General features: G+C 41.3%; 1 protein-coding gene across 5 annotated transcripts in view; it reads right to left on the minus strand.

Annotated features, from left to right (window-relative positions):
* The window catches only part of GLI3 (GLI family zinc finger 3), a 192,670-nt gene that overhangs the window by 139,511 nt on the left and 33,312 nt on the right, over positions 1–19,847 (minus strand). For 4 of the 5 annotated variants that reach the window (XM_026843972.1, XM_026843971.1, XM_026843970.1 and 1 more), the window contains exon 2: positions 565–807. In XM_026843972.1, coding sequence (XP_026699773.1) covers positions 565–807 — 243 coding nt within the window. Of the gene's footprint in view, positions 1–564; positions 808–4,914; positions 4,959–19,847 lie in introns of those variants that run through there. The other variant, XM_026843973.1, reaches the window with a different exon arrangement.

Raw genomic sequence — 19,847 nt, forward strand, 5'->3', positions numbered from 1 at the left:
GAACTGTAGCTGGGAAAGAAAATTGCAAAACCACTCCATCAGCTTGCATACTCAAACACACACATGAATCCCTAAAAAAACCTCCAAAACAAAGCAAAAAACCCCAAAACACAGCAACGTACCTTCCAATCCACCCCCCTACCCCCCCAAATTCTCATTGTATAAGGCACAGTCCTTCCTCCTCTTACTACTTTAACAGTGTTTTGAAAGAGGTATTTTAAGGCCTGTTTCATTTTCCTTCTGTGCTTTCTTTAATGAGGCTTTTTTCTTCATGTATTAAGAAGGTGGAGCAAATGCAACCCTGGACAGCTGAGGAGGATTAGCAACAGATGAGATGTCCTGTGGAAGTTGCTTTGCAGAGGCCTGTGATAATTTTGAGCTGCAGTGCATCTGCCCCCTGGTTTTTAACTTCAGAAAGAAAGGCTGTATTCCCTCAAACCACCCCCCACCAGAAAAAGAAGTTCTCCCTGGGGATGATGCAAGGCAACAAATAAAACTGCATTAAATTTGACAGCCTGGACAGCCTTCCAACTCTGCATCCCAAAATGAACTGGCAATACTCACGGTAATGAGGGTCCATGTAACCGTTTCGGGGGTCCATGGTAAAGAGCGTCCCGCGGTAAGGTACAGAAGGTTCGGGAAGGTGCGATATAGATCCATGGATCTCCTTCTTGATTAATGAGGCCCTTTCCTCGCTCGACGTGGAAGGCTCTTCACTGATCTTGCCGAGGCCTTGCCCACCCTGCGGCTGCATTGTGATCGCGTTCCTTCTCTCTCTGTGATAGGTCTGCCCAGGACTTTCATCCTCTGCAAAAAAACGAGGGAGAAGAAAGAGAGAAGGGAAAGAGAAAGAGAGACACACACTTTTAGCCCATTTATAGCAAATACAATAAAGAAAAGTTCTCCCCCCTGCCCTCCTCCTCACGGTGTAAGTTTGTGACAGTAGGTGTATGCGTGGCTATGAGAGATGGTCTGGGGAAGCCCGACCGTTCGGAGCGGGCAGCTGCCGAGCGGTAGATCATAGTCACCCATGCGCCGATGCTCCTACCGGCAGGGCTATCAATCCTGCGAGAACAGACACAGGCTTGCTGTTTTCTTGCCTCTGGGACAAGGAAACTGGGAGTTTGGGCTGCCTGATGGGGAGGCAAAAAACAATTTGTCACAAAGAGGAGAAGATGAACCCCGCTGGCTGGGCCTAAATCAAACCTAGCCACCCACTGCTGCTCTGCAGCCTGGCTCCAGTCCCTGGAGGTTTGCTCGTGTGAGAGGCTGGAGCCTTGCAGGAAGGTTGTCAGCCATCAGAAGTAAGGTGGGCAACAAAAAAATGGGCAAAATTGCTCAAGATAGAGCACCAGCAGCACCAGGCAGGCACAAGTGAGGCCACCTGCTCTAACAGTGTCACCACACGGATGTGCGTGCAGGGTGGTGGAGCATGCTTCCCCTCCTTTTTTCTCCATATCCACACAGACAAACCCATAAGTTCTTAATGAACAAGGAGAAAAAGAAAGTACATTAGGAGGGTCAGACCCAAGCCCTAGTCTGGAGTACACCTCCAGGCCCCTGGTACCACTTGTGAGGGGACAAGGCCTCCTGACAACAGCTCCACCAGCCTCCCTTGCAGGCAGCCCCAGGACGGGGTGCTGAACCAACCCTCTGCTCCCTTGTGAATTTTAACCCCCAGGGACTGTGTGCACCCTTCAAAAAACAGACCTAATGGTTCTGTTCCTCAAAAGCCAGATGCATGTTCCCAGGTATGTTTCACACGTGACATGAGGTGGAGGGGTTTTGTTAGTTACACAAGTCTCTACTGTATATGTTCTCCTTACAACACATTATTGCTTTAAAATACAAAGACATTTCTCTAAACAAGCATGATTGTTGGCTGTAATCCTTGGCCAATACCCATGCTCCAGGTGCAGCCTTGTTCAATCAACCATGCTGCATGCGTGGCTGTACACCAATACATCTTGAAGAGGTACTGATGAATACGCTTAGCTTCAAAAGTTGCTCAGCAGTTCTAGCAGAACATGAAGAACTTCAGATTATTAAACACCAGGCACAAAAAAGGTAACGAGAAAGGAAATTAAAACACCCCTAGCAAATAAAACCGAGGTACACTTACTCTACAACCCCCATGCAAGGGAGGATCATTGACAACGGTGCCAAGATTGCACTTCAGTTGTCAGAGATTTGTCAGGGGTAAATTTTTACCGGTAGCTTGCCTGAGTGTACTCATTCACACAGCAAAAGCACCAGCCTGCAAGTCACCAAGAGACTACTTTCACCAAGCCCGATGCCAGCATAACTGAACCTATTTGCCTTCATGTGAACTAGATTAGAAAGAGGCACCATACATACGTATAGATACCTGGATCTGACTTTTGGCCATTATATGCATAAACTAGCTACACCAGTACTTTGAATGGGGTGCTCTCTAGGCTTCTCCCTGCCCCCTCTCCTTCCAAGCAGCAACAAGAAGAAAACCCAGCAGCATAGCCTATTGAGCACTTAATTATTTTTCTATCTCCAAGTATTACAGCAACCGGGGTCTGCTGACTTATCAGCATCTTCCAGGGACTGAATTCTTTTTACAGCCAGCAGTAATTCTCCATACAGAGCATTTCCAGGGTTGGGACTGAGAAGAAAGAGTTAATAGAAACGGACAACAACACCGCAGAGTTTAAACCCTTTGCCCTTTTCTACTTTTTATTAATATGCACAGGCACCAGTCCCTGCTCTGGATTAGCAGGGTTTAAGGTTTCAACTTTTTACACCAAAGCTGGTTTCAGTTAGAGCACTGCAAAAGGGAGTCTAAAACTTTAAAACTTATATGAGGTTTTTAGAAAGCTGCTTGTATAACTAAAAAATAAAAAATATATCACCCCAAAGTCATATTTTCCATCACATTTCTCTCTAACTGTAGTCTTTTATGTTAAATTTCAACCTAGAGTGAACTTTCACTGATGAGATGTAAACTCTTGTAAAAATAGGGGATTACACTCTATTTGAAATCCTGACAGACCCTTAAGAAGAGCGAGCTAACCTGTGCTACCTCAGCATGGAAAGAAGCAAGCTGGAGTGATTTGTGGGGCTGTATAATCAATCCGAGGATCAGATACGATTTCAATTCTTTTAGTCTTCCATATAAAGATAATATTTGTTAAAAATGCCATCCTGGGATACAACAAGAAGCTGACATCTCTCTGCAGGCTCCACTTTTATTCTTTCCTTCTCAAAACATGCATGTGTCATGAATCAAGGTACTAGCAACTGCTATGGAACAAGCTGATTTTCCAAATTGCTGAATGAAATTCAAAACCTACTTTCAGTAACTTTGAAACAAAAGGAAAAATGTGTTTTGCTTTAATAAGCTTTCCTCTCTTTTTTTGGGTTCCTCGAGGAAAAAAAAAAAAATAAAATAAAAAAGCAGTATTTTTCTTTCTGCATCAACCACCTCTCTCCCCATTATGAAATTACTGCCGTGTGCTGTTAGAAGTCAAACATTTCCGTACGTTGTCTTGCATACAAAAATTCCCCCAGAAGTATTTTTTTTTTTTTAAAGTAAACATGATGGCACTTTTGCAATAATAAGGCATATTCAGCGGCCAAACATCTTGCTAAGCGTTTACTTCACGCTCTGCACCACTGAGCTGCTTTTGATAGGGGGCAGATGAGAAACTTGACAGCACCCGTGCTCCAGGACACGCACAGGCGAGCGGTTTGCAGAAGCTCCCCAGGCGCCGAGCGGGAAACTCCTCTTGCAGTAACGCTACCGACTCTCGCAACGGCAGGCGAGCCACTCCAGTGTGCCAAAAGGCGGAAAGCTGTCTAATCTTGTTCTGTTTCAGCTGAATCGTTCAATAAAGTTTTAAGAGTAAGTGCGGGCAAGCTGCGCCAGGCCAAATTATTGACAGAAACATACTGTCCACCATGGCAACAAGTGGGAGTCTATAGCAAAAATGTAAGCAAACAGCCCACTTCTCCAGCAGCATCTGCCAAAGGGGTTTACAGCCAAATACAGGGCAACTGTTACTGCTTTTCTCACATTTTAGAAGTGGAAGGCTTTAGGGTCAAAAGAAACATCCAATTTACTAAAATCTTGCGGAGAGACAAATGCCAAAATTAAAGGGACTGATCCTCCCTCATCGGTGCTCCCTACTGGTGGGACCCCACTGACTCCAGCATAATTCATCCTACTTTTTGCAGGTGTAAGAGAAAGGGGTTAAATAAGAAAAAAGAAAAAAGTAATCAGGCCCCAAGAGTAATCTGCATAAGCTTCTCTTTCTTCATGTATACCCTACTCTGTCTTAACAAGCCAGTAGCCAGAGACACGTTACAAGTGCCCATCCTGGAACAATCGCATTAATCCAAGATTCTCCCATCCACTGAGAAATACCCAATTTAATCCTGCTATCCTGACCAGAAGCAGGTTTTGTTAGAAGTGCTGAGCACCAAGGAGCATCTCTTTTAATCAACAAGCTTTTACAAAAAACTCATGCTGGACAGCATGGCTGCATAAACACACTTTTAATTGCTCAGCTAATTTACGCAGAAAATTAAAAATCAGGACAAACCAAAACCTAATGCAAAATCCATTAAACTTTTTTCCCTGTTGAACTTTTTTTGTTCTTTTTTATTGTAGAACAAGACAAAGTACAAGCTTTTTTACTTTAAACCTCTTAAAGTCAGCAACTAAAAAAAGTTGAAATCTACTGATACACGACAATAAAAATCAGTCTCAACATACTTCAGAGAGACCCCTGCTTAAACAAGACACCACCAGCCAAGTTAAACCTGTTTATGTATTGTTTCATCCCCACATTTCTGCATGCAGCTTGCAGAGAGAGCATTACTGTCTCATGAGCAATCTGCCGATGCACTTCGGCTGGGTAAGAGAAGAGACAAGGTACTTACAACTCAGTCCAAGAGACCCTGGCTGACGCTCCCTCCAAGCTCTTCTCTTGACCAAAATTCTCTGGCTACCGGGACGTGGGCATTCCTCCCTCTCTCTCAGAGGCAGTGCTTCTCCCATTAGAGGAATTAAAAGTGGTTGGTGCCATGCTAAATTTAACAAGCTCATTAGTATTCTTCCTGTGTGCTTCCTAGTGAACTCTCCCTATTCAAGCGGCTCTCTCTAGCTGAGGGGTCAGGCGGCTAATCATTAAATCAAACTAATGTCACCCTATCACAATCGGCCTAAGAGAAGGAGGGTTTATTATTTCAGTTTATGCTAAATAAACGGTTTTACAAATGGTCTCCAAGCAAGGTCAACAGCAGCTTCAATTACAAGACAAACTTAACAAGAGTTGCTATAAACCAAGTGCTCCATATTGACCTAAGCACAAGCTCGGCTCCGCATATTGCCACTAGCAGGATTGTACAGGAATGCATATTGTAAAATAAAGGAAAGGGTAATCTTTTCTTTGCCAGAATTTGTGACTGCACAGAGACTGCTCATTCACCTCTCCCCAACCAGCTTGCTGCTCAGCTCAATTCACCCCACACAAAGGCTGAAGACCAGACCTCAATGGACCGAGTGAAACATGTTCAAAACTAGGCTCTCTATTGTGACTGAATTTCTTAACATCTTTTCAAAAAGCGGAGAATGCCTTGAGGCTAAAGGAAGAAACAGGCTAATGGTGAATTGGGAATACTGAGCAAATTTCAGAGCCCTTTCCTCCTAGCTTTTGAGGTTGAAAGCAAGCTCTTTCCTTTCAAGTTTCAAAGTCCTTTTTCCTCCCGCAGTGTCACAGAAGGATTTGAAAAGAAGGTAATTGTGCTCACAGTCCCCCTGATCAGAGCTTACGTCCTATTTCTGGTATTTCAGAATACTTCTTGCAATAATGGTGCATATAGCTCAATCCCTTAACCGTCCTGCACTCTGCAATTGCTCATTAAATGAACAATTGCTGGTATAAAATGCCTTTTATGTTCAAGGTCTGGATATAAGATAAGCATTCTAGTACTCTAAATTTGGTTTACTAAGGAAACTCTCCATCATTAAATTACAAAACTGAAGTCAGAATATCAGTCTTTCCCAGAAAAGTAGCATTTTAGGTTGCTGTGAGACAGAAGGAAGGTGGGGGAGATGGAATGTAAAAAAGATTGACTACTTCGATTCTTAATAGAATAGATACCTAAGTAAGAAAGCAGTTTCCCCTCACGTTTAAAAGGTCTAAGTTTTTGAGACTTGGTAATTTCTTACTGGAAGTGATGCAATAGAGCAATTGCCAGGCTCATTAGGACATGTGTATCTGTGCCTTCATGGATACACATGCTGATCGCTACTCTCTGGCCACCTTAAGAGCAAAGCAGGAGGAAATGCATCTGTAGGACTGTGCCTGCCTTTAAAAACAGTCTGTGTTGTAACCAAAGTTTTGGTTTGGGTGGGTACAGTAGTTTAAATTAGGCACTCTTGGTCCCAAGTTTGTTATTTTCCTGCATGAAGTACATGCTCTAGAAATACTAACACAGATACGAAACACAATGCTCATAAATGATTATAAAAATAGACTCCAACCATATGAGAGGCTACAAAATCTGTTAGATAACAAGTATGGTACTCACTTTATTTACAGCACTTAAGCATACCTTATACAAGACTTCTGTGCTTATAAATAGCATACATTATCTGACCTCACCACTGAAAATGTATAGATTTTTATTCCCATTTGTAATGGATTTTCAGCTTAGTTATTTTCCCATTACCATATGTATAGTATTTTCCAGGAACTGATTTGTGACCTTTGGAATATGAATACACAGCTCTTTTCTCTGTTGGGTTTTTTTTGTTTGTTTTGAGAAACCTGTTATATTCTTGTTTGTCATCTTTAACTTTCACTGGAAGAAAAAGGATTTATCAACAAGGCAGAAAGCAGACCCAATCCCAACAATATCTACGTAATACCCCAGACCCCCTTGTTATTTTCCACAAATGACACACACATTCATTCTTGCTGCATCCACAGCACAACTCAATTCAGTCCTGCTTTTGAAAGTAGAAAGGAAGCCAGAACACAGCGCATCAATACAGTTTCTACGACTTTCAAAACAGAGCCTGATCCTGCACTCCTCTGGGTCAATAGCAGAGCTCCCACTGACCTGCAGGAGACCAAACTGGGCCTGTACAGAGCTCACACTGCCCCAACACTAAGCTAGAGATACAGTGCTGTCAGCAGAACATGCTCACAGCCTTTTCCAGCTGTGCACGTTAACTCTTCCCCAAGACTGCTGGGGAACCTGCTAATGGTATGAAAGAGCTTAAAATTCAGCTAAACTTTTTCAGACACTTAGATCAGAGAGCCTTCTTAGTAGTGATGTCTCTACCTCAATTTCTTGATTATCCAGATGAATTTGCACTGCTTGGTGCCTCCCCAACTGCTCCCAACTAAAACCAAGTGGCTGAATGTAGACACATGAAATTATGTAAAATAAAACCACCTTTAAAGTTTCATACAAGCAAACACCTACCAGATTTAACTGGGATTCTGCACATACAAATCCCAGCATCAGACCTAAGGGAAATGCTAAAAAATCTCATTTAAGCTAAATTTAAAAATCCTACTTCGGGAACAGAAGAGGTAGCTGTGTCCACAGCTACACACAAAGGCACGGGGTGCTGTGGAAACCTTTTCAGTCCCAGGACTCTCACCCTCTGAAGGCGGACAAGGAGGCTGCTCCTTGGGCTGGGCTGCCTCGCACCTAATCCTACATCTCGCTGATCACGCGGGGCATGCGGAAAAGGAGTAACATTTGGCTATATGCCTGAGGTTACTAACCTGACACTCAAGCCATCCCACTGATTTCAGTGACTCTGGGTCAAGCTGCAGCAGTCGCTTGCTGCGAATCAGCGTCTGTGGTATCCTGGTGGCCAAGTCCGCCGAGAGCTGCCAACCTGCCAATACATGGAGGAGCCTGAGCCCCTGCCATGCCCAGCCCCAGCCCGCGGGCTGTGAGTCTCAGGGAAGCTAACGGGGGCTCTATAATTCTCAGCAACTCGCACAGACTCCAAAGAAGTGGGAGCCTCATTTCTGAACGAGCCCTCTCCCAGCTTGTTTCCACACAGGCTTTAAAATAACAAAAACAAACAATTTAAATCAAAACAGCTGAAAACCATTTTCTCCCTTTCCGAGTTCAGGGCTAGATGTTTCTCCCGTGGCAGACGGTGGATTATTGCAGTGATACTTAACACCACTCGCAAGCATAGCCCCCAGCGCTATGGTTTAGGTGTTAGTGACAGCATTAACTGCTGTAGGAGAAAGACTAAACCCTGAACCCAGGTACTAGGCAGGTGGTGAGCTTTTAAGTTTACCTTCATGGGGCCTACAAGGCCCAAATCCTGCTTGCTTTACTCACACCGTAATCCTGGGGATTCAGTATAACTACTCGTGCAAGTAGAGCAAGAGGGATTCACATCCAGCATCAGAAATGCTCCGACCACTGGGCAGAAATGGTCTGTGCCTGGAAAACGTATTGAAGATGTTTGTTAGCATGTGGAAATGCTGTATCATTTCTTTGATGAAAAAGGGACTCTTAGTAGAAGTGCTCTGTAGTTCCAGTGGACAAGAAAAAAAGAAAGCCTTAACGCAGAAATAAAAGACATTTGAAGGTAGAATTGACAACATAAACATGCAGTGTGTGATTTCTCTTTTTAAACTTGCAGAACTAGAAGGCAGGCAAAAACATCTCCTTTTCTTGATATATTAAAATTTATTTTTATTTTGCTACTCGAGGATTGGGAAATCCACACGAGAAAAAACAAAAACCAATCTTACTTTTTCATTTCCCCTTTTAAAAATTATTCCACCTTACGAAATTCAGCAAAGACTGCAAGTTACTGCATGACAGCCCCAGCAAACTGGAATATTTGCTCCAAGTCTGCTGAACAGGGCTAAAACTCAAGCTTTGCACTTTCAGAGTATCTCTAGGATTACTGCTCTTCTCCAACATCTCTTCAAAGAGCCATTAAACTGAAATGTAACTTAGACAAAGGCTACGGACATCAGGATCTGGCTACTGGCAATCATTTCTCAGAAGGGAAAAGCTCCTCAGCCTCTTGCAAAGCACTCGAAAGAATCCTGATTTGAAAACATTATGAAGTTCCTTCCATTAGCCAGTTATTAGACTGTTAGTCACTGCTTACTTTGAGCGGCTAATTAGTTACATCAAAGGCACTACAATAAATTCCCAGGAGGGTTTTAGGGGGGAAAAAATACATTTCTCAACCATCTAATAGCGCATTTATGCCTATCTGAGGGTAACTGCCTCATTTCACTCAGAGACTGGGGGACATATTCTGTGGTACTGTCACTTATACCAAGCCAGCAGCAACACCAGGCCTTAAAGCTGTTTTACAAAGCTGTTTGTAGCCTGATATAAATTTGATTAGCCATGCTTAGAAGCCACAGAATAGCGAAAGAGGAGCTATAAACCCTTTGGTGCACCATTTCCCTTTGTAACATCTACAGCCCAGACACCTTGGTCTAAAAAAAAAAAAAAAAAAAAAGTTACTGTAATTGGTGCTGCATAGAGAGTTGATATTTCTTCCCTTTTTCCTTCGTTGGGTTCAAACTGCTAAATGCAATCATTAGTCAATCACTAAGTGGTTAGCAAGAATCCAGAGCCATGGCGACCCTTCAGTTTAGATGGCAGATATCACCTATTTAATTGCAAAATTTATTTATTGCTGCATCCTTTTGCACAGTTGCTGTAAGAGTCAGTGTTTCCATTATATCCCTGTACTTCTGGCCTCTGAAGCATACCAGTTGTTTAAAAATATGTTATGGGTTACTCTGCCCTAATTTACGGTGCCTGCAATCTCAGTTGCAAACAATGATTTCATCAAGGTCTCAGGGCAAAATTTGAATTCCATTTAATTTTTTTGTGTGCAGATGTATATGTATTTCTATGTACACATAGGGTATACAGACGTGTGGTCACATGCACTCACAAATTCAGCTCACCTTACATTATATAAAATCCAAACAACTTCAGATGAAGCTCTGCATGATACACGGGTATCTGTGAGTAAGTTTCCACACAGGCATGGTAGATACCTGAACACAGCAATGAGACTTTTCATATCCCTCATCAGTAGCCTAAATAATTCAAGAGAAGAATGTTGCAAAACAAATGCAAGACTTACAACAAAAGATGTTTTCGAGTTAAGTAAAAACCTCCCCAGAAAACTTGTCCTGTACACCAAATGGTCTGATTCTCTGAATGATCTTTTGCACATCAGTGTCTTAGTTAAAAACTGCAGAGCTACTACTCCACAGCTATCATCAAATATTGCTTTTAGCAAGACTGCTTCTCCCCCAAGAATTTGATTTCTGAGAGCCCCAAATCTGATGACATCTGTTTACCTATCAAGTAGATGCAGTAAGTGTTAGAAGTTCAGAGGCTGTCTTCCCTGATGGGAGACACCTCCTTACAAAAGAAAAAAAAAAAAAAATCTCTACTTAGGTCTTACAAGGTGTTCAACCTTCCCAAAGAGCAAACTGTTTCCCCCCCATTCCCCCCGCTCATTTTCTTCTCAGTTTTCTCCACTAAGGAGGATGAATGAGCTCTGGCAGAGACGCACACTGCCATACTACCTCACACAGTTACCGTCTTCACGTTCTAATCATCAACAATACTACTGCCAGACACAAGCGAGCATCAGACTGGGTCCAAGGACAGGTGCACATGGGTGGGCAAAGAGGGATAGGGAGTGGAGAGCCTGGAAGAAAAGGAAGGAGAAAATTCTTCATACCATGATCTCTGCTCCCCTCATTTTGAAGGAATACTTCAAAAAGCTTTGGAGAGAAGGCTTGTAAAGCATGGAGTTGGAGAATTAAGAAAACTGACTACATCTCACTAGCCTGTGGGGTCCCCTTCCCCAGACAGTCCGTTCTTCCTGGCCAATGCCTCTCTCCTCCCTTCTTCCACTGCACACTTCTGGTCAGGCTTTCCAGCCTCCAGCTGGGTCTGTCAGCCTTGTCTGCTACATTTGAGAAGAGGCAAGAAAGCCTGAGACACACCAGATTTTTCCAACTTGTCAACACAATCCCATAGCAGGAGGAACTCCACACCAAACAGACCATTTTTATGGATTAAAACAAGTTAATGTTTAATGTTTTCTGTTAAGTTCTAGGGATGAGCAAAACTGGTTTCAAGATTTTACTTTTTTGACTACTTCTGCATCTGTCTTTCTAACGTGAATGCTGTCTAACAGATTTTAGAAGACACTGGAATATTGCCGCAAGCTTTTAACAATCCAACCACATGCAGGTACTTAAGTGCTTATAAATGTCTTAAGCAATATTATATATTTCCATTTATCATTACGCAATGGACACCTGAGATCATAAAGACAGCCAAGTTAGAAAAACACTCATACATTCAAAAAGAAAGTGTCAGAACAATTTTATTAAAACAGCACCCTCTCTTCCTACTACATTAGCCATGGCAGCTCAAAAAGAGCATTCTTAACTTGTTAATCGTGTTTTGGTGGCTTCATCCATGCACAATCTAGCAAAATAAAATTTCAGTGTTTCCTTATTATTTTTTCCTTATTATTTTTGGCTACCTTGATTTTTCAGGCAACATCCATTTCCCCCCCCCCCCCTCCAAGTTAAATAAGCATGATTTGTATGGGAAGGAGGTTGGGGAAGGAAAAGGGAACCAACTCCAAAAGTTCACTTGGCTCTATACAGACAAGAAAAATAAAATTTTTAAAAAATTACTGCACATTGCCCAGGAGTATAATTATTTCTGTGTGCTGAGAAAGAATAGAAAACTGTAGCCAGTAAAGAAAGATCCATTCTGAACCAGAAAGTATTCCAACAACAAAAGAGAGTTACCAAATTTTACTGAAAAGAGCCTGTTTTTAAAAAAGAAAGTAGGACTGCCTCTTAAATGTACCAATAAGAATTCTAACTATTTCTAAGCATCCCGCAGACTTTTTCCCATCATGACACAATCAAAACTAAAAACCATTTTCCTCCATTATTGTTAAGAAGTTGTGTGATAGAAAGGTGCAGCACTGTAGCATTGAACAAAATGACAAACTAAAGAAAACTAATGTCAGAAAGTGTGCTTCCTCTTGAAAAACAAATAATCAGAACATTTTTAAAGGAAAACACAACCTCTACAACCATTTCACATGCAACTGTCATGAGGGACTGAACCTCCAAGTTCTTGCACAAGTAAAATTGTTACGGGAGAATTCAGAGTGGACTCTGGAGAAGATCTTTCTGCTGCTCAAATCTCACCCTGGTCCTCCATAAAGCCGTTTCACTTCTCACAACTCTGTCTTCATCACTCACCAAATCAGTAAAATACTGCTAACTGATTTCATAAAAGTATTTTTATGTAGCAAATAAGCACAGTAATGATGGAAGGATTCAAGGTCCATTTGATTTACATACAGAAACATCCAGTTAGATCTGAAGGCAGAATCTGTTGAACAGTCAGCCCAAAGCTGCCCTACAAATCACCCTGTATATTAAATGTTTCTATTCTGCAAAATGCAGCATACCCTTCATTTCTATTCCATAAAACGTTTGTCCAGAACTTGAACAACTTGTCTACAAATACATGCCTATTGACTAATAACTATATACCATGTCCCTCCACAGGGAAGGAAAAAAAAAACAAAAAAAAAACAAAAAAAACCAACAAAGAAAACCCCCATAAAATCAGAAGAAAACAAACAAATCGACCTTTAAAGTTATTGTCCTGAATTCATAATGCCTACCCCATCCAGCCCTCTTGCCTACTGCATCATTAGCAGAGAAATCTCACCCAAAACACACTGCTTCCCCCGCTTCATAATAAACTACCTTAAATTCTGAATGATGGCTTTTAATAAGTTTCCTGAGCAAACTGAATAATAGCAGTGGACTTGATTTACCAGTGTCCTCTACAGACTGCTAAATATTTGAGGAAGCTTTTTTCCAAATAGTGGTGATGTTATTTCTTCCCCACTGCAGGACAGAAGGTCTATCTTGCCAGTACCAACATGAATTCATTTTTTTCCTTTAGAGAGAAACCACAGTCTCTTGGAACTATAATACAGATATCTCTCACATCATACTGCCAAATCTTTCAGATTAAAATACTTTTATGCTAATCTCATTGTTTGGACCAGTTTTACCACAAGTCTTGTAAACATGAAAAAGAACAGAATATAACCTGTAGCTTAAACATGTTAAGGTGCTTCTGCAGTTATTCATGACAACATTTTCAACTGTGCCACAATCATTTGTTGTATTAACATATCCTTCTTGCAGAGGCTATGAGATTTAAACACATTTGTGCTATAAAATTCAATTAGCCTTTTTAGATGCACCAGAATTGTAACATCAAAACCAGCTAGATGTAAAGAAGAAATTCCCATTAGAAAATGATGGGGTTTCATGGCAAAAAGAGTGACAGTCCACAGCCTTCTCAAAACAGAATGCATACTGGGCTTGCTTGTTGCAAGTCCTTTCTAAAGGCTAGAAAAAAAATCTTTTCCAGAGCAGTAAGGCTACCACTGTCAGCTGCACTGAACTACATACTTCCATCTCTTTCGGGTCTTATCTTCAAAAATCACGGAAACAAAGATGTAAACTTGGACATTAAAGAGTGTTAACATCAAAGTATATGCACTACTTTTGATATTAACCAAAGCCTTGAGCCAGCAATCTAACTGGCACAAATCAGGGGTGTCTATGTAATTTCAGGAACAGCTGAACTGAGCTCTCCGCCACAGCCTGCATTTGCTCACTAACTTTTCAAAGCACAGTATCATTGTATGTTTTTACAACTAGCTGCCAGTCAAACAAGCAGCAGGAATCCAGATTCACTTCTTGGCATCTTCACAGTTCATCTCTCCACATTTCCGAACACATGAAGTCTTCTATTTGTTTCTTTTCCTTTAATACATTTTTTTAATTTTTAACATTGCAGAGCAATTCCCTCACACAGCGGCAAATCATGGCCTGTATCATATCACTGCCCTTTTGTTTACATAAAAAAATACTGTATACCTCAAGTTAAGTGGAAAAAAGAATATACAAGTGCATAAAGAAATTATGTAAACAGATGCCAAAAACATACTTGTATAACGTATCACACACACACCCCACACCCACCACTCTTATGTCTGAGTCTTCATATTGCAACAGAGCTTCAAATTCTCTCATCAAAAAAGTTGAGTAAGAAAGAATATTTATTCTCTCCTAACCTTCACCATTTCCCACGAAAACCCAGATTTTCATCAGCATTCTCACACACTCTCCCCTGCTCTTCAAGACAGTTCCAATGCCATCTTCCTAACCTGGATTCAGATTTGTCTGGGCTTGAATTTAAAGACATGACCTTACAGCAAGCTAGCTAACACACTCAAGACAATGTGATTCCTCCAGAAAAGGAAGTGTAAAACACGCAGGTAGATGGCTGGACAACACTTTGGTTTTTAACTTTCTCTTTATGCTTTAATTTACCAGCTTAATTCATACTGAAGTCTACGCAAGATTCAGAATATGTTACCTCATAAAATGTCATACAACACATTAGGGTTTCCACTAGCATAGCTTATGCACCTCAAGTTACAGTAAATGGTAAGAAGGAAAAAGAAAAAAAAAAAAAAAAAAAAAAAAGAGAGACACTCCAGTCTGGATTCCTAACATTTTTGATACCCTATTAATGTTTTACATTAATAGGACAAAACCCAGGATGCCTGCTGTGATGCAGCAGTAAAACACTTGAGAAACACACTGTCGTATATAAATGTACTCAGAGGGACTTCTCTCCTTCCATGCCACATCCCTCTTTTGCCTCATTTCCAAAGGAAACAAGGCTAAATAATAACTATCAAGAGAAGGCAGAAAGGAGTCTGGTGTCTACTCTCCATAGCTTTAAAACCCACTGATCATTATTGTTTGAGGCAGGAGTTTCTATACTAGATCTCTACCAAAAAAAAAGCAGTCAGGTGGAGAAGATGCTCTATCATCAGTCCCTCTAATGCCAAGGCTGCAGAATGATTTCTCTTTATCATACCAGGAAGTATTTAAGGATCAAGGTGCAATAAGCATCCCACCATAAGCCAAATCTTTGATCACAGCCAGCATCTTCTTGAGAGAATCAAGACAGAAGGCCATGCCCTGGAGGAAAACCCTGGAGGTCCATTCCTACTCCAAGCAGCTTTGTGTTTTGAACAGAGCTGTTGATTAGGGATGTGACTCGGAGCAAGTTTCCAAGATAACTCTTACAACTTACAGCACCATAATGCAACAGATTCACATGCAGTTTTATGCACTACAGCAATATCTGGATGACTAAGATGTCCATAGTGTTTGCAAGTTGTTGAGTGTTCTGCTGAGGAGCACACAGTTGTCTTCCACAGTCCCCCTCAACCACTGAGGAACGGAATACACAGGAATGCTTTCATATACCCAATGACCTTGTCAACCACTCACAAAACTATATGCAGACATGAAGATGGAGACTGACTATAGAGTCTGTTTTGCCAGGCTGACCGTAAAACCTGTCACAAACTGGAAATTAGGAAAACTATACATGCGTAGACTGAATGAAGGCTAGTAATTTTAAAAGTGTGGCCCCGGAGTGATCACAGTCATCTTCATAGAATAGGAGCATGGTTGTAGAAATGTCAAACTTTTATATAGGAAGCTGGTTTTACTGGTAAAAGGGCCTTCTCCTCAACTTCTCCACAAGACAAGACCACTATTCACTTCAGTAGAAGTTACAAGCAGGAAACGATGGCAGGAGCGGGCCCAAAGGAAGCTGGGAACAAAATGCACCTTAAACCAATAAAATACCTATGGCCCAGCAAGCTGTCTCATTACTGAGAAGGAGTCAGTAATTAAAATTTTAATGGAATGGGAGCAGGTTTCTAAATCATTAGGTAAGAGAACACAAGAGTGTCAACAATATGGCTGAATAGGGTAAGGGGATCGAGAAAAATCAACCGGCACTGCTTAATCACCTAGGACTCCATCCTGCAGCTACCCATCTGAGCAGCACCAGTCAGGAAAGTCTGATACCAACTAACTACTCTGTAGCAAGAGGTTATTAATTTACCCTCTCGCTTCCCAAATTGTAACATTTTACTTAAGGACTCGAGAGTAGGTGTGCATTTTTGTCACCAGTGGAATATACCATTTATGAAGCATTACACATTTATGCGCACACACAGTGCTATTAGAACGTAAATAAGAGAACAAGAGGAAAATGTGAATGTAACATCAAGCCCCCAGAAGAAAGACATGGCAAAATTAAGGTTGCCTGCGCAACATCAGTATGACTTCACACATGTAACTATCATCTGCTTCAAGATACATACAAAGTAACATGCCTTTTCTGTCCAGGAGGACTCCAGCTCCAGCCAGAGCATGGGGTGGGCAGCCTGTAATAAGCAGCTTGTGACTACCTGGTTCTCCTCTCCAAGTTCAACATGTGGCCCTTCTGATCCATGTGCGGTGCTTCACTGAAGCCCAGCTCTCCAGACAGAATTAATATTTTCTTCCTGGGCTTTCCCTGGCACTCATCACAATAATATCCGAGTGCTTCATGAATATTAACAAAATGTATTTTACAAGTTCTGCAAGGTGAAGAGATGTATTATCCACTACAGAGATTACCTATTTAAGCATCCCTAGCTGTAGGTGCCCAATCTAAAGAGTCAGAGAACCCAAGTTTTCAGGGTATTTACCATCAGACCTACTTTATATCTATGACTTAATTTGTTAGCATGCACAAGTGCTCACCTTGTTGAAAATCTGCTGCAAGAAAACCAAGAAAATCATATACTGGTGGTGTTGACTTAACCCAAGTAATGAGAGTACTTGGTGTGCTGTAATCAATGACATCATAAAAGTTCCTACATATTTGCACCTTTGCAGTGTTTAAGAAGACAGGAGTGACTGAGGATTTCCTTGCTTCTGGGGCATTTATGAAAAGTCTCCCTCCTGAGCAGGTATGTTATTATCTAAAAGGTGATTTCTGTCGTAACACCTCCTATGATAGCAGAGAGATAATCTGTCTTCTACTTGGTTATGCATTTTAATGAAAACCCAGGAATTTACATCCCCAAGACCTCCACCTCACTGTTAATGCAGCAAAAGTTGGCCAAGGGGGTGACAGGCTAAGAAGAGGCGGAGAGAGAGAGAAATAGTAGGCACATACCCTGTTTCTTGAGGCTACTACCACACTAGGAATGCATGTGATCATATAATTAAAGACTGCATTATAATGCACAGGCACAGAGAATTCCATGTTGGCATTCCTGATTTTGTGATATAAATAATGTTTTTTTGATTTGATGACTTGCATTTAGCTTGATATAGTATAAAGAAAAAAAAAAAAAAAAAAAAAAAAAAAGAAAGAAAAAAGCGGAATGGAAAGCCAAATATAGCAGCCATGAGAAACCAATGCTTTTGATTCAACCCACTGATGCCTTCAAAAGCTCAAGCAAACCTCAAGCACCTTATAACCTTAGTAAGTTATTGTGATACAAGACATCCAGTACAGAAGAAGATGGACAGCTTGTCAAGGGTTCACAGAGTTGCTAATAGCAAATTTTGCATGTTGAATCCCACTACAGGCTTTGAAGAGGAAGGTTGCTCTAGTGAGAGCAAACTTGCTGCTTCTTCCACTGACATGTGCTTCTGCGGTTCCATCTTTCACCTCGTTATTTTTAAAATGCTGCATCTTTCCCACTACTGTCTCCTTCTCCCAGTCCTATTTCTATGCCAACCCTGTTCTCCACAAACCTCTTATCTCAGACCCACTCTCTTCAGCCAATGTATGTTAGCTGTGAAATCTAAGCTTTTCATCCTATTCTTTGTGGGAAGAATCTCCTTGCTCAGCTGTTTCCATCTTCTCTCTCCATCTGTCTTTTTCTCCATCTTCAGTCATGCATACCAGTAAGCGTGCCCCATTCCTGATGAACCCTTGCGTCTCCCTCCAGGTTCCCCATCCAATCTCAGCACACTGAGCTTGGTTGGGCTCCTTTCTTCAGCTTCTTTTCACAGGATCTGTTCTCTCACCCCTTTCTCCCTTCTGACAGGACACCCACTCTCCAACCCACACTCAACTAAACTTTCCCCACCATTCACAGCATCAAACCCTGAACTAATATAGGAAAACAGAGGTAGGGGTGTCTTTCGCATGATATTCAGAACAGTGGATATACTGTAGGATCTTCTTCAGTTTCCTCTCATTCTTCCTTCACATTGTTAGCATTGACTTTTCTTTGATGCAGCTGGCTCATAGTTACAGATAAAAAACACAGACCTAAGGTCCACTTGCATGCTTTGCAAGAGGAAGATAATACCTCAGGAGCAATTGTCCCTGCAATTTTCACAGTTGCAATTAAATCTACAGAAGCTGAGAAATGCCAGTTCATACAATCAGAGCAATAAAATAGGATCTATCTCACTTAACTCTTACGTAATCTAGTTGTCTTGGCTCCTATCATTAGCTGAGAAAAGACACCTCCAGACAGTGATTCGGCCTATCTCAAAATGGAAGGACTTATCCTTTGGACATACATCACTGACTACTGATCAGCTGGCTGATTAATACCAGTTAGACATCTACCCTTCAGAAGATTAAGGCAGGTAAGGTGAATCCACTTCCCAAGTTTTAGAAATATGGGGAATGCAAAGTGTTTTTTCATAGTTTTTTGCAGAAGGTACTGTTTTGTCATACATGCATCCAATCTTCAATTTTCTTCTGCAACTGTTTGGTCTGATTTAATCTTTCAATAACATAAGCAGTCAATTGGAAGCTAACAAATTTCATTCTCTATTTTTGTTACAGCAACCAAATATTGCAGGAGACTTTTGAGGAGCATTGAATAATTATCACTTTCAAATGATTCATCCAAACTTCTCACTGTCTAGATAAGGAAGCCAGGCCAAACAGTACTGAAACTGGAACAGCAACACTGAAACACCAACCAAACAGTATCACCCCTACAAGTGAATAATGCCTTGTCATCTCAATTGCTCATTTCAATCAAATATAGAGTCTACTATTTTGTAATAAGGGGCTATCAGCTACAAATGCAAAAGTAAGGTAACACAGCCAAATCAATACAGCCATATTTTTCTGAAGTCTACAGAAAACATCTAACACTTTCAGCCTTACAACCAATAAGACTACAATAGGCATTTTCTAAGACTGGTAGGTGGCCCCATTCCCAAAAAACATTCTCTGGGTCAGATGTCTCACTTCAGAGACTACAGACGTCTGGGTGCCTGAGATGCAAAGGTAATGAATGCTCACAAGACCATTTCTATCAGTGAATCATTCAGAAACTTTCAGAGTCTCCTCAAATTGGGCATCTGAAAGTCAGGGTCTAAAACAATATGGACTGTAGCATCGCTAAGCAATTGCAGTCATGTTTGACTGAACTACACTGCCTTTAGCAACTGGATTTCAAAACCCTCTGTGTCCTAGTGAACGACTGGTATCAGTCTGTGCCTGCATAGAAGACTGGAGATGCAAGAGACCAAGATCTCCATGAGTGTTGTGCAGCCAGTTACTTCTCTGACTCTTTCTCCATTGGTCTGCCTGTATCTGTTTTGACTGTTCAAACTCTCCACAGCAATAACTGTCTGTTATCAGATATATATATCAGATATATATACTGAGCAGAGTGATGCCTCTCAAAATGGGTCCTACAAGGACACCGCAAAAATGTTTTTCAGGCTGCACCATTTTAGTCTCTCAGAGGCTGTATTTAAGGATCAGGTACCCTATGTCCATACAGTTACCTTTGCAAAAATGGTGTGCTGCCCACTAAGTGTAAACATGGAGAGGTCTCAGTCGTGATTGAGTCTCACAAAGGA

The sequence above is a fragment of the Athene cunicularia genome (genome assembly GCF_003259725.1).
Source record: "Athene cunicularia isolate RWA chromosome 2 unlocalized genomic scaffold, athCun1 chr2_part2, whole genome shotgun sequence".
Classification (NCBI taxonomy): domain Eukaryota; kingdom Metazoa; phylum Chordata; class Aves; order Strigiformes; family Strigidae; genus Athene; species Athene cunicularia.